Below are 15,691 nucleotides of genomic sequence, written 5' to 3' on the forward strand. Positions count from 1 at the left end.
AGGGGACCAGGCCTGCAGGGGAGGGTAGTAGGGGGGACCAGCCCTACAGGAGAGGGCAGTGGGGGGGAACCAGGCCTGAGGGAAGGGCAATTGGGGGGGACCAGGCCTGCAGGGGAGGGCAGTTGGGGGCAACCAGGCTGCTGGGAGGGCAGTTAGGGGTGACCAGGCCAGCAGGGGAGGGCAGTTAGTGGCGAGTGGGCCTGCAGGGGAGGGTAGTTGGGAGCAACCAGGCCTGCAGGGGAGAGTAGTTGGGGGGGACCAGCCCTGCAGGGGAGGGCAGTTGGGGGCAACCAGGCCTGCAGGAGAGGGCAGTTGGGGGGAACAAGGCCTGCAGGGGAGGGCAGTTGGGGGGGAACAAGGCCTGCAGGGGAGGACAGTTGGGGGGGACCAAGGCCTGCAGGAGAAGGCAGTTGGGGGCAACCAGGCCTGCAGGAGAGGGCAGTTGGTGGGGACCAGGCCTGCAGGGGAAGGCAGTTGGGGGGGAACAAGGCCTGCAGGGGAGGACAGTTGGGGGGGAACAAGGCCTGCAGGGGAGGACAGTTGGGGGGGGACCAGGCCTGCAGGAGAGGACAGTTGGGGGTGACCAGGCCTGCAGGGGAGGACAGTTAGGGGCGACTAGGCTGGCAGGGGAGGACAGTTAGGTGTGACCAGGCCAGGAGTGGAGGGCAGTTAGGGGCAATAAGGCTGGCAGGGGAGCAGTTAGGCGTAGATCATGCTGACAGCGGAGTGGTTAGGAGCAATCAGGCAGGCAGGCAGGCAGGTGAGTGGTTGGGAGCAAGCAGTCCTGGATTGTGAGAGGGACGTCCGACTGCCCATTTAGGCCTGATTCCACCGGGATTGGGCCTAAACCGGCTGTTGGATATCCCTTGAGGGGTCCCAGATTGGAGAGGGTGCAGGCTGGGCTGAGGGACCCTCCCCTCCCCCACTAGTGCACGAATTTCGTGCACCGGGCCTCTAATAATATTATATACTTATTAACCATGTCTTGATTCATAGTACTGAATAAAAGCATATCATCATGAGGATATAGGAAATGATCAATTAATTATCAAGGTAACTGTTGGAAGAACGTTTATTGAGAGAAGAGATTTCAAACAGTTGCACATAAAGGTTAGCAGCTTTAGGGGATTTCATATTCTTAGGCAAAATTGAATTCTAAAGAATTTTGGAATTACTGATTTCTCTGAAATGTTAAAAAAATAAAGGTTAACATTGGAATTTTTGCTGGTATTTTTAGTCTATGAGTGATTAGTTGGTTAAACTGTAACAAGGGTGAGGGTTGGGTCTGCTGAAGCCGTTCGCCTGTTTTGTTCCATGGCCAGTGATCACAAGGTAGTCAGTGACCAGCTACCTTGCCAAAATGTGAATCAGTACAAAATCGTAAGTACTAATGGAAATTATATACTGCCCATGCTCTACTAAAATGTTATTTAACAACCTATTTCCACACAGAGGCTTTCCTAAAAGACAAGAAAATATACTGTTGAGTTTTCCCATTGATTTTTAGAGAGAGTGGAGGGGAGGGAAGGAGAGAAAGAGATACATCAATCTGAGAGAGACATATCAATTGGTTACTTCCCGAAAGCGCCTTCACTAGGGCTGGGATCCAACCTTCAAACCAGGTATGTGTGCCCTTGACCAGGAATTGAACCTAAGACCCTTCGGTGCGCGGGCTGACACTAACCACTTAACAACACAGCCCAGGACTATTAAATGATTGATGCCATTGACATCTTTACAACAAAACTTCTAATCAGTGACATAGGCTTTTGTGTCCCTTTGTCTTGTCGTTTTAGTAATACACCTACCTTTTCTATTTTTTAAATTGTTTTGGATTAGGAAAAGATTAGAATTAAGATTTATAATTAAGATTTTTAAGAATTTTACTTAAAAGTAAATATGTTCAGTAGATCTAAAGCTGTGCAAAGCTCTCTCCTCTACAGTTTTGTAAAATAACATATATGTGCTTTAGTGCCTGGATTCTATTATCTCAGAGGCAATTTAAACATCCAGCCTTGCGAATAGGCATGTTATCAAAAGTTTTGAATTTTCTGGTGGAATTGGTTTTGTACCTTTAGTAAAGTATCCACATATTTTAATTATGATTTTTCTGAAAGGCAGAAAGAATGTGATTAAATGCCTAATATGTTTTGATTGGATGCCATTGAATTACCTAATACTATATTCTAATACTGTAATGCATCTCATCTCCATTTTATCTATATATTTTTATTTTTAACTATTGCACATCCTATTGATTTACCATGAGTGAAAATCTTTGAGGACAGGTATATGTCTTGTTTTAAACTTTTTTTCATCTCCCATCTTCTTGGACAGTTCCACATACTATTATACTATATGAATTTTGGCTAGATAATAGTTGAAATTATAAAATAACCTTTAAGTAATAAAGTATAAAGAAAATAGTGTTTTAAGTTGATTTTCTTGAAGACCATAGCCTTTTTAAGGAGTATTAATGTTGTAAATGCAACGAAAGAGAACATTAAGAAGGTTTTGTTTTGTTTTGTTTTGTTTTATCAGCTGTGTTGCCAATTGATCCTGTTAAAGAAAACTATGTTCGTAAAGTGAAAAACTGTGTTTTTTCAATTGCTTTCCCTACTCCTTTTAAATCAAGAGTACATCTTGTGGCAGTTTCAAAGGTTAGGTTTTATTTTTTTCATAACACAAATACTTAACTCACTACAACTTTTGTCTAAAAAGATATTAATATTTTTTTCAGAGTTAAATTGTTAGTCTTTGTGTTCAAAATTCAGACACTTGGAGAATGTCATTCTTAGAAATCAGTTTTTGATACTTATTCCTAGAGCCTAGTACTCAGGTTCATCTTCAGTTATCTTACAAGGTACAGGTAAATGAGTTAAGTTCTTAGAAATGGGTTCTAATAACAAATTCTAAATTGTTCTCTCATGATATAAATGACATTTACTTTTTCTAGTTTCTTTAAAAAATACATGCTAGGAAAATATTATTTAACTATACATCATAAGAAATATATAAAACTTTTAGAACTATAATAGAACAGATTTTCCCAAATAAATAATCAGAACATATAGTACATCTCTTATGAAAAAATATTAATGCATTTTTGGAAGAGGTCTAGTCTTTTAATTTTCTTTCTTCCCTTAAGTCTCTTTTCTTAAAAATTAGTAAAGGATTACTTAAGTTTGTAAGGAGCTTTTTGTTTTTTTTCCATCCCTTAGGAAGTTCTAGAAGATAATTTGGACCTTGATTTATCAGTCTCAGAAACAGATGATTTTATCCAACTTGTAAGTGGCAATAAGATAGTATTTGGATCCATTCCATTGGCTCACAGATATGGTGGCCATCAGGTAAGAGTAACATCAGATGCATTGCTTTCCTTATGCAAACATAAACAGTTGGTGGAAATGTTGTATTTTTAAAGAAGTTATTTTGCATTAATTTCTCCAATAATAGCATATTAACAAAATGTTTCTAGAAGAATTGTCATCATAAGATATTTATAGATTAACTAATGTGATTTCTTACTATGATAAAGCTAGAGCCTAAATTTCTTTAATGGGATTGAGAAAACTGGGCTAGCACAAATATAGAATTTCTGTGAATTATTGCTACAGGACTCATTCAGTGAAGTTGTGGCAAGAGATTCAGGCAAAGTCAGGTAGCACAGTATGTCAGTATAAAAGCCTCAGAAGGACAAATAGCTTTTAACTTTACTGAGATAGCTGTAGAGCAAAGTTTTAGAACTGCTAGAGATGATATCAGGATTAATTGGAGATGTTATAGATGCTGAAGCAATTAGGAAGGTACCTTCTAGAAATGAAGCAAGTTGTTGAAGCAAGTTCAGATATGGTCTCTAATAATCTTTTTTTAAAAGAAGAAGGAGCCCAGCCGGTGTGGCTCGGTGGCTGAGAGTCACCCCATGAACTAGGAGGTCAGTTCCATTCCCTGTCAAGGCACATGCCCGGGTTGCAGCCTCAATCCCCAGTGAAGGGCATCAGAAGGCAGCCGATCAATGATTCTCTCTCATTGATGTTTCTATCCCTGTCTCCCTCTTCCTTCCTCTCTCTGAAATCAATAAAAACACATTAAAAAAAGAAAGGAGAAGGAACACAGAACCAATTGTGGAAATTGCTGTGACTTTCCTTTAGGCTCGAGAAGATGAACTTAACACTGGTTTTTTGGTGGCTGGTTTACTCAGGAATAGTTTTTAGGACAAATAGCCAAGTATAATAGGGTTGGAGTAAGGGTTAAGTTAGGAGATGTATGAAAAGGGCTTTCATGATAGCTGTTTTTATAATTAGTATCAAGCTCTGTTTGTTGTAGTCAATTCCTTTCAGGTTTTTATTGCTTCCATTTTTCTACTTAAGAAGCAAAATTAACAGAGAAGCTAGGAAGCAAAGTGGCATGACCATTAGAGTTGAAAAGGACTCAATGGGTCATCTAGAACAAACATGGACCTCAGTGTCCTGATCCGTAATCTGCCAGGGTTGACCAGGATCATCGCAGCAGTTGTGAGATGTGCCATGGGAAAGAAATCTGCTTAATTTTATTTGACTCACCCCTTTTCCAAGCATATTTGACTGCAGGAGTCCGTGATTGCTTTGTTTTTAAGAAATAACTATCAACATTTTGCTGAACTATGTTTCTCAGTGTAGAATCTTCTGAACTAGATGATCCTTACAGTTTTTCCCATGGTTCAAAAAGTCATTTCCATATAGGGTAAATTTATCAGCATTTATATCAGTGCTCACATGTGCTATTAAAGTACAAATGCAAACCTTACGCCCTGCAGAGTGTTGTTAAGCTATACTTTTTTTGTACTTTTTTGGGGTTGTAAATTAGATTATACTTCTATCAATTTCATATTTCTCCTCTTGCTACTCCTCCCTGATTTGAAATTATAAATACTTATTTATAAGTATGACTTTGCCATTTTGAACTTAAAGTTCAGTTAATGCTTTCTCTCTTTTTTATAAAAAGTATTTTTATTGATTTTGAGAGAGAGAGAGAGAAGCATTAATATGAGAATGAAACATCAATCAGCTGCCTCCTTCATGCCCCCCACTGGGGATCAAGCCTGAAACCCTGGCATGTACCCTGACCTGGAATCGAACCCAGCAACTTTTCTGTGCATGTGACGGTATCCAACTCACTGAGCTATGCCAGCCAGGGCAGTGCTTTCTCTTTTATTAATAATTCCTGTTTCCCGATTTCACTCCTAGCTTTGGGTTCACCATTCTTTCTGCTTACCTTTCATGGTGTGGGATATACCTAACATATTGGCAACTTTAGAACTTTCCAGAATATGCTGAGAGCACCTCTCAGACTTGTGCTTTTAGACATATTCCACAGCTAAAATTAGTAAATGGTGGCCCATTCCTAGTTAAGATAAAAAATTAAATTACTGGACACATTTTTTTTCTTCTCAATTTCATATTTTTCTTCTAGAACTGTAAATATTGTTTAAATATTCCACAGCTGTTTATATAACTCCTTTTAAATGACAGGAACTATGATGGTGAATAATATCTGTTCCCTTTGCTCAAATTGCTAATACTTTGGGGGAAGGGGTAGAAAACTAAACAAATTCCAGTAACATTAAGTTGTGATATGGGTAAGTATAGGAGTTATGGCAATTTATAGGACCTCCCTCCTAGTCCCAGAAATTTAGAAAAAGTTTTCTGGTGGAAGTAACTTCTATGTGGAGAATGGAGTGACATCTGAATTAGCAATAATTGTTGGCAATAATAATAATTAACATCTTTTGAACACTTGAGAATGTCGGACATAGTACATGGCATTTTGCATATCAGGAAATGGGTAAAAGTTTACAATTGTATGTGAAACAGTTTATTCTTTTTTGTTTTGTTTTTATTTATTTTTAAATTTACTTTATTGATTAAAGTATTACTTACTCCCCTTTGGCCCCCCCACAGAGTTTATTCTTGTATTATTATTTATTAATTGTTGTATTATTTTCCATACAAACAATTATAAACCTACTTTTGCCCATCCCTGTATTAGTGATAATTCTTACAACAAGGGTTATTCCATTTTACAGAAATGAAAGGTCAGTCTCAGTGAGATTAAGTAACTCAAACAAATTCCACAATTAGTTGTGGCATAACTAGGAGTTGAACAACCACGAACAAATTTTAACAGAAAGGTTTGGAAACAACTTATCATGCAAGTTCAAAAGCAACTTTTCAGCTACAAGTGTGTTCCTGATTTTATATTGCAAATGTACAGTATAGGAAATTTTTCTACTAAGAAATTGTTCCTAGTTCATATTACGGAATTAAATAGATCAGTTCTAAGTTTTCTACACCTAACAAATTTAAACTCAGCTATAAGATGAAAAGAAATTGATTATATGTCTTAAATTTATATTTTTAAAATAAATTTCACTTATGTTTTATTTTTTATTTATTTATTTATTTTAATATATTTTATTGATTTTTTACAGAAAGGAAGGGAGAGGGATAGAGAGTTAGAAACATCGATGAGAGAGAAACATCGATCAGCTGCCTCCTGCACACCCCCCACTGGGGATGTGCCCGCAACCAAGGTACATGCCCTTGACCGGAATCGAACCTGGGACCCCCCAGTCCGAGGCCGATGCTCTATACACTGAGCCAAACCGGTTTCGGCTCACTTATGTTTTATTGATTGAATTTTAGTTTCACTTTTATTAGGGTTGTTGACTATTGTAATCTTTAAAATACATCATTCTCAAAAATTTTTTTACTTAATAAAGTTTTATTTTTCAAAATGTACAGTCAGTGAGACCTATTGCTCTTGCATCTTCTCCAGCAGCTGAGGCATCCTCACCTCCGGTGTTTCTGGTGTAAATTATTTGAGCTTCGTGCTTTGAGGCTAGTTTAATAAGTCCTTTACTAAGGAGCTCCTGAAGGGCTGCCCTGGTCAAAGAGCCGAGAATCTTCCGTCTCTCCGAGACCACAGCTGGGATAATAAGCTTGTCATTGGGAACTTCCTTACAGAGTGTGTCATATGTTGTTTTGTCAAACGAGACCAGGTTATTGAGCTTGTCCCAAACTTTGCCTTTGGACCACTTCTTCTTCTTCTTTTTTTTTTTTATATTTTATTGATTTTTTATTACAGAGAGGAAGAGAGAGGGATAGAGAGTTAGAAACATCGATCAGCTGCCTCTTGCACACCCCCTACTGGGGATGTGTCCGCAACCAAGGTACATGCCCTTGACCGGAATCGAACCTGGGACCTTTCAGTTCGCAGGCCGACGCTCTATCCACTGAGCCAAACCGGTTTCGGCCTGGACCACTTCTTCTATTTGGCCTTGCCCCTCAACTTCTTCACGTGGGCTTTGTCTCTCTTGGCCGGCTTTCCAGCATCTCTCTTCTTCTTGTCGCCCTTGGGAGACTCGGAGAGCAGGCCACCGCTGCTGCCTCATGTCAGCCCGAGAGCTCATTCTCAATTTTGATGAAATAGCCTTGGCTATAAAATTACTATAAAAACTAATAGGGATTAATAAACATAATGGTTTTCCTATTTCCCTTTTAGTTTGGAATATGGGCAGATCAGCTTGGGGATGGAAGAGCCCATCTTATTGGAATTTACATGAACAGGTACCACATGTTTTCTTGAATAGCTTTTCTGCTAAATATTTACATGAATTTTCTAATACTTATATATTTTTTGAAGGATGGGTGAAAAGTGGGAACTTCAATTAAAAGGCTCAGGAAAGACCCCATACTCCCGGTACAGTTTTTTGTTGGTTTTTTTGTGTGTGTGTGTGTGTGTGTGTGTGTGTATTTACTTATCTAAATTAAAACTGATGTTGTCTTTATCATTGAAAATCTTTTCATCTTATTTCCCGTAGAAATGGTGATGGCAGAGCTGTGCTGCGTTCCTCAGTGAGAGAATTTTTGTGTAGTGAGGCTATGTACTATCTTGGAATTCCAACCAGCAGAGCTGCAAGGTAACTCCTCTTTCCTTGAAGCTAACTTTCTGGACTGGATCATGTTATCTCCGGAAATATGTTAGTAAATTGAGCAGATAAGTTTCTGCTTATAGTTTCTTATAGTTTTAGGTGTTGTTGTTTTTTGTTAATCCTCACCTGAGGATGTTTTCCCCATTGATTTTTAGAGAGAGGGGAAAGGAAGGAGGGAGGGGAGAGAAAAACAGAGAAACATCGATGTGAGAGAGACACGTGCCCTGATGGGGTGGGGATCAAACCTGAAACCCAGGTACGTTCCCTTGACTCAAAATTGAACCCTAGACCCTTTGGTGTGTGGGCTGAGAAACACCAGCCAGGGCAGTTTTAGGTGCTTCTTTGTTTGTTTGTTTGTTGTTAATCCCCACCCCAGGATATTTTTTCCCCCTTGATTTTTTTCAATTTATGTATTTTATTTTATTTATATTTAAAATCTTTATTGTTGAAGGTCCTCCTTATTCCCCCATTAATCTCTTCCAGCCCGCTCCCATCCCCACCCCACCTCCCCCAGGCCCTCACCATCCCCTTGTCCGAGTCCCCGGTTATGCATATATGCATACAAGTTCATTGGTTGATCTCTTCCCACCCACCCTCCCCTTCCTTCCCTCTAAGGTTCAACAGTCTGTTCATGCTTCTCTGTCTCTAGGGCTATTTTTGATCATCAGTTTATTTGATTCATTTGAGTCCACATATGAGTGAGATCATGTGATATTTATCTTTCTCTGACTGGCTTATTTCGCTTAGCATAATACTCTCCAGGTCCATCCATGTTGTTGAGGATGGTAAGAGTTCTTTCTTTTTTATTGCTGGGTAGTATTCCATGGTGTAAATGTACCATGTTGTGGAGCGGATGCGAGTGAACGACCACTGGAGCCCGGACCAAATTAAAATTTAGGGAGCCTTTATTAGCCGGGCGGCCGGACGACCCAGCGACTGCTCTGCCATTCTCCACGCAGGGAGACCAGAGAGCAGCAGAGACCCTTTGTGTAGGACCGCTTTTAAGCACATTAACCACATCCTGTTTTTGCAGAACAAGTAACCCAAGACAAAACAGTTTTTCCCAAGCAACGTCAGGATCATGCCAGTGACGACCATGTTATTCACAGGGTCATCCTGTTCTCCAGAAAGCTGACAGTGTTCTATGAAAGAAGGCTACGTGCTGGGAAGGGGCCATGAGACCATATCTCAAGGCTTGGCCTAGTGTCAGCACTGACATCTCTATCTGGGGCATAGTCCACGGCCTCAGTAGTGCTCAAAAATTCCCACTCTCTAACATACCACAGCTTTTTAAAATATATATATATGTATATATATTATTATTTTATTGATTTCAGAGAGGAAGGGAGAGGGAGAGAGAGATAGAAACATCAATGATGAGAGAGAATCATTGATCGGCTACCTCCTGCATGCCTCCTACTGGGGATCAAGCCCACAACCCGGGCATGTGCCCTTGACCCGAATCAAATCCAGGACCCTTCAGTCCGAAGTCCGACATTCTAGCCACTGAGCCAAACCAGCTAGGGCATACCACAGCTTTTTAATCCACTCATCTACTGATGGGCACTTAGGCTATTTCCAAATCTTAGCTATGGTGAATTGCACTGCTATGAACCTAGGGGTGCATATATTCTTTCTGATGAGTGTTTTGGGTTTCCTAGGGTGTATTCCTAGAAGGGGGATTACTGGGTCAAATGGGAGTTCCGTTTTTAATTTTTTCAGGAAACTCCATTCTGTTTTACATAATGGCTGCACCAGTCTGCATTCCCAGCATTGTACTAGGGTTCCCTTTTCTCCACAATTTCACCAACATTTGTTGTTTGTTGATTTGTTGATGATAGCCATTCTGACAGGTGTGAGATGGTACCTCGTTGTTTTGATTTGCATCTCTCGGATGATTAGTGACTTGGAGCATGTTTTCATATGTCTCTTGGCTTTCTGTATGTCCACTTTCAAAAAGTGTCTATTTATGTCCTTTGCCCATTTTTAAATTGGATTGTTTGTCTTCCTTTTGTTAAGTTGTATGAGTTCCCTATATATTTTGAAGATTAACCCCTTATCGGATGTGTCATTGGCAAATATGTTCTCCCATGCAGTGGGCTTTCTTGTTATTTTGTTGATGGTTCCTTATGCAGTGCAGAAGCTTTTCATTTTAATGTAGTCCTATTTGTTTATTTTCTCCTTAGTTTCCATTTTCCTAGGAGATGTATCAGTAAACATATTGCTATGAGAGATGGCTGAGATTTTGGTGCCTATGGTTTCTTCTAGGACTTTTATGGTTTCAAGTTTTACATTTAAGTATTTTATCCATTTTAAGTTTATTCCTATATGTGGTGTAAGTTGGTGGTCTAGTTTCATTTTTTTGCATGTAGCTGTCCAATTTTCCCAGCACCATTTATTGAAGAGACTGTCTTGGCTCCATTGTGTGCTCTTGCCTCCTTTGTCAAATATTAATTGAGCGTAGTGGCTTGAGTAAATTTCTGGGTTCTCTGTTCTGTTCCATTGATTTATCTGCCTGTTATTGTGCCAGTATCCATTTATTTTTAGAGAGAGTGGAAGGGAGGGGGAGAGACAGAGAGAGAGAAACATAGATGTGAGAGAGACACATCGACTAGTTGCCTCCCGCACGCACCCTGACCAGGGCTGGGGATCGAGCCATTGAACTTGCAATTGAGGTATGTGCCCTTGTCCACAATAGAACCCGTTGCCCTTCAGTCTATGGGCTGATGCTCTAACCACTGAGCAAAGCCAGCTAGGGCTTTAGGTGCTTCTTGATAGCTTGCTTGCAGTTAAAGTGTAACTTTAATTGTTTGATTATCTTACGTTCCAGCCTAGTTGTAAGTGATGATGAAGTGTGGAGAGATCAGTTCTACAATGGAAGCATTGTGAAAGAACGAGGTAATACCAGTGTTCAGATTACTTGTATAAAATTCGACTAAGTTCTTTTTTTTTTAAACTTTTTTATTTACTTTCTTTGGGTGACATTGATTAATAAAATTGTATTGGTTTCAGGTGTACAATTCTATAATACATCATCTGTATGTTGTGCTGTGTGTTCATTACCCAAAGTCAAGTCTCCTTCCATCGCTATTTATCTTCCCTTTACCCTTTTCTACCTCCCCCACCCCTTTACCCCCTTGTTGTCTGCGTCTATGACGTTTTTTTTTCTTCTTGATCCTTTCACCTTTTTTAGCCCCACAACCTCCCTTCCTTCTGACAGCTGTCAGTCTGTTTTCTATCTAATCTGTTTCTTTTTGTTTGTTATTTTATTTTGATATTAGATTCCACATATAAGTGAAATCATATGATATTTGTCTTTCTCTGACTTGCTTATTTCACTTGACATAATACTCTCCAGGTCCTTCCATGGTGTTGCAAAGGGTGAGATTTCATTCTTTTGTACAGTTTAGTATTCCATATGTAAATGTACCACAGCTTTTTTATCCACTCATCTACTGATTATGCTTGGGCTGCTTCCAGGTCTTGGCTATTGTAAATTGCACTGCAATGAACATAGAGGTGCAAGACTAAGTTCTTAAAATAGATATTGGACATCTTTTCAGTCTTCTTGAAGAATGACCCCTAGTTCTTCCAGATATTTTAGCATTATTATATTATAATAGAATTTCCTTCCCCACATTCTTACATCACTAATCCATCCATTTCGAACAGCAAACATCTGGGAAGTGAACAAAAAATGTTTATGGACACTTGACAAAATGTTACAAAGCTAGTACATGCAAGTTCGTACACTTTCCTCCTAGGAGAGCCCTCGGACCTTTCCTTACAGCCTGGCTGCTCTTACTTCATGTGTACTTCCAATAAGTTCAATTAACTTTTTCCTCAACCTTAAGTAGGTTAGAAGAAAAAAAAATTAGAAAGGGGATGAGAAAGTGTGCTGTAGAACAGCAAAAAGGGAGAGAGTAAGAAATTTGACTCTGAATCTTTGGGGAGAAAGGGGACCTAAAAATCGATAATAAACATTTAACTGCTTAAAAGGCAGAGCTACCAAGCCCTACTGACAGCCTTCCATGCTTTATTGGGTCACTGCATCACAGGGCAGCATTTTTACTGAGGTTCATAGTGATTCACCAGAGCACATTTAAAAAAATATATATATTTTTGATTTCAGAGAGAAAGGGAGAGGGAGTGAAAGATAGAAACACTAGTGGTGAGAGAGAATCATTGATTGGCTGCCTCCTGCACACCCCACACTGGGATCGAGCCTGCAACCTGGGCATGTGCCTTTGACCAGAATGGAGCCTGGGACCCTTCAGTACACAAGCCGATGCTCTATCCACTGAGCCAAACCGACTAGGGCACCAGAGCACATTTTATGTTCTTTATACTTAGTGTATAATATGTTTTGATAGGCTTTTCATTAAAAAAAAAAAAAAACCCTCCCAAAGTATTCATGCTTAAATGAATTAAGGGTTATATATATACTAGAGGCCCGGTGCATGAAATTTGTGCATAGGGGGTCCCCTCAGCCCAGCCTGCACCCTCTCCAATCCGGGACCCCTCGGGGGATGTCTGACTTCCGGTTTAGATCCAATCTGGATCAGGCCTAAACCGGCAGTCGGACATCCCTCTCACAATCTGGGACCGCTGGCTCCTAATTGCTCACCTACCTGCCTGCCTGATCGCCCCTAACTGCCCCCCCAACACCCCCCGCCAGCCTGGTTGCCCCTAACTGCCCCCTCTGCCGGCCTGGTCACCTCTAACTGCTCCCCCTGCCGGCCTGGTCGCCCCACGCAGCCTGCTGTTCAGTCGTTTGGTCGTCCTTCACTAACACCCCTGTTGGCCTTGTCGCCCCAGGCAGCCTGCTGGTTTTTACTGTTACTGTGATGGCATCCTGGACAGTTTGCATATTCCTCTATTATTAGTATAGATTTTAAAATGTTTTTATTGATTTGAGGGGGGGGGGGAAGGGAGAGTGACAGAGAGATAGAAACATCCATGAGACAGAAACATCTATATGCTGCCCCTTGCACGCCCCCTACTGGGGATCAAACCTGCAACATGGACATGTACCCTGACTGGATCGAACTGGTGACCTCTTGGTTCATGGGTGAATACTCAACGACTGAGCCACACTGACTGGGCAAGGCTTATGTGTTTTTATGGTATCTCTCCCCTTTAATTTCATTTGGATAAAAATCGGACATTATTGCACACAAGCCTGTAACAACTATGTAGGTCTTTTTGTAAATGGTGATTGGAAATGAGAGTCCAACCACAGACTGTTCATATGATGGAAACAACACTACTTATTTCTGTGGCTGTACTTATATATATTGTTAATCTGAATTCCAAACCACAATCTTATTTCTCCTTTTTAGGCCATTACTAGAATTTCCATATCTAAATGTTCACATATATACACATATTGTGCTTTTATGCTATTTGCCCAGCAGCCACTGTGGTATATTGAGAAAAGTGCTGGACAGGCAAACAGAATATGTGACCAGCTCTGTGGGAATTGATTTGTGACTTGGAGTAAGTTACATTCTGGCCCTGTTTCTCTTATCTAAAATAAGGCTGTTAGATTAGATGATACATTTTGTGTCTTTTAGTGCTAACATTCAGTGATTCAATGCCTATTCATTAAATAGAAATTAGGATAACTTAATGAGCTCTTATGGTTTCTAAGTGACTACATTTTTATTGCTCAAAAAACCCCACATGAAAATAAATGTCTAGATTAATATTGTGAATACATTTTGACTATATGGTAATTCAGTCAATCCAGAAAATACTAATTGACCCTTTTTCTGTGCCTACCATTAGACTAAACTCTAGGGCAGTGGTTCTCAACCTTTCTAATGCCGCGACCCTTTAATAGAGTTCCTCATGTTGTGGTGACCTCCAACCAAAAAATTATTTTCGTTGCTACTGCATAACTCTAATTTTGCTACTGTTATGAATCGTAATGTAAAGATCGGTGTTTTCCGATGGTCTTAGGCTCTACAGCAGCGGTTCTCAACCGACCCTACTAGTGGTTCTCAACCTGTGGCTCGCGACCCACAGGTTGAGAACCGCTGCTGTAGAGCCTAAGACCATCGGAAAACACCGATCTTTACATTACGATTCATAACAGTAGTAAAATTACAGTTATGCAGTAGCAACGAAAATAATTTTTTGGTTGGGGGTCACCACAACATGAGGAACTCTATTAAAGGGTCGCGGCATTAGAAAGGTTGAGAACCACTGCTCTAGGTGGTCCAGGAACAGTAAGTATATATCATAGTCCTGGTCTTAAGAAGTTTAGTCTCCATAGAGAAAAGTCTTAGATACATGAAACAGATGAACAATAAAAGATCTGAAGTCAATAATAGAGGGATCATTTTAGCTTTATGGAGGAAGTGGGAATTATCTTTTAAAATATGTTTTTAAAATCTATTGATTTTTAGAGAGAGAAACATAGATTTGTTGTTCTACTTATTTATGCATCCATTGGTTGATTCTTGTATGTACCCTGACTGGAGATCAAAACCGCAACCTTGGTGTATCGGGATGATGCTCTAACCAACTGAGCTACCCGCCCAGGGTTGGGAATTGATCTTGAGTATAAGATTAGGAACGATTTCAGTGTGGGGTGAAGAGGGTGTGAGGCAGGTAGAGCAGCGGAGACCAGCACAAAGGCCCAGGGAGCAGGAAGTCTATTGAAGAACAGCACAACAGACCAGGAGCCCCTTGGATAGACTTCATCTTGATATCTAAGCACATGTAAGTACAGCATTTCCTAAAAGCAAGAAACATGAATTCTATTTATTAATTGTATTACTAATGTCTATAATCAAAACAGAAGGCAGTAATACAGGATTACAAACAAACCCAAATACAAAATGCATAGATTCACTTTATTTCTTCAGTGTATTCATAGTTAGAACATATGCAAACATTTATTTATTGAAGTTAATTTTCAGTTAGTTACACAAATGAAAAGCACTTGTTGGGACTATGCCATAGAAATCTATACTTATAATAGGATAATATGCAAATTTGTCGGGATGCCATCATGTAACAACCAACCAGCAGGCTGCATCCCTACCCCCTGCGCCAGCCAGGAGACATGAGGCTCATGTCCTCAACCTAGGCAACGGGCCCTGGGACGTGAGGCTCGAGTCCTCACCCCATCAATGGGCTCTGGACGCGAGGCTCGCGTCCCCAACCCGGCAACGGGCCTGGACGTGAGGTTTGCATCCCTGCCCCCTTTAATTAATTCCCTTTTTATGTGCACGAATTTCATGTGCTGGGCCACTAGTAACTCAATAATTCACTAACTCACAATTGAGGAGTCAGTGGGATTTTGATGTTGGGAGCCTAGTGATTTAACTGAGCAGTCTTTAGCTAGGTCAGAGCCTCGGTATTTCAAAAAGTTTCGTGGCTCCTAACATTCTAACTGATTCAGGCTTAAAAAAATAAAGAAAAAAATCCTTGATCCTTCCCAGGGTATAAGTTAATTGTTTTTCCAATACAGATAATTCTTTTATATTAAAATAATTTTATTTCTTAAGAAAAGCATTTAGGTTATGTTTGCATAGTTTGAAATAGTTTTTGCTGAAATAAATGTTTCTTTTGCAGGTGCAGTAGTGCTTCGCGTTGCAAAATCATGGTTTAGAATCGGATCATTAGAAATTTTGACTCATTATGGTGAACTGGATTTACTAAGGTTAGAAAAAGAGATTTTTAAGTGTTAGAAGACAATTAAAAATG

General features: G+C 40.0%; 1 protein-coding gene across 2 annotated transcripts in view; it reads left to right on the forward strand.

The window, feature by feature from the left end:
• The window catches only part of LOC103304517 (protein adenylyltransferase SelO-like), a 76,309-nt gene that overhangs the window by 3,563 nt on the left and 57,055 nt on the right, over nucleotides 1–15,691 (forward strand). For both annotated transcript variants that reach the window (XM_054725652.1, XM_054725656.1), the window contains exons 3-9: nucleotides 2,542–2,660; nucleotides 3,222–3,350; nucleotides 7,543–7,607; nucleotides 7,684–7,740; nucleotides 7,862–7,960; nucleotides 10,803–10,870; nucleotides 15,560–15,647. In XM_054725652.1, the coding sequence (XP_054581627.1) occupies nucleotides 2,542–2,660; nucleotides 3,222–3,350; nucleotides 7,543–7,607; nucleotides 7,684–7,740; nucleotides 7,862–7,960; nucleotides 10,803–10,870; nucleotides 15,560–15,647 (625 nt within the window). The remainder of the gene's footprint in view (nucleotides 1–2,541; nucleotides 2,661–3,221; nucleotides 3,351–7,542; nucleotides 7,608–7,683; nucleotides 7,741–7,861; nucleotides 7,961–10,802; nucleotides 10,871–15,559; nucleotides 15,648–15,691) is intronic.

Source organism: Eptesicus fuscus, chromosome 2 (genome assembly GCF_027574615.1).
Source record: "Eptesicus fuscus isolate TK198812 chromosome 2, DD_ASM_mEF_20220401, whole genome shotgun sequence".
Taxonomy (NCBI): domain Eukaryota; kingdom Metazoa; phylum Chordata; class Mammalia; order Chiroptera; family Vespertilionidae; genus Eptesicus; species Eptesicus fuscus.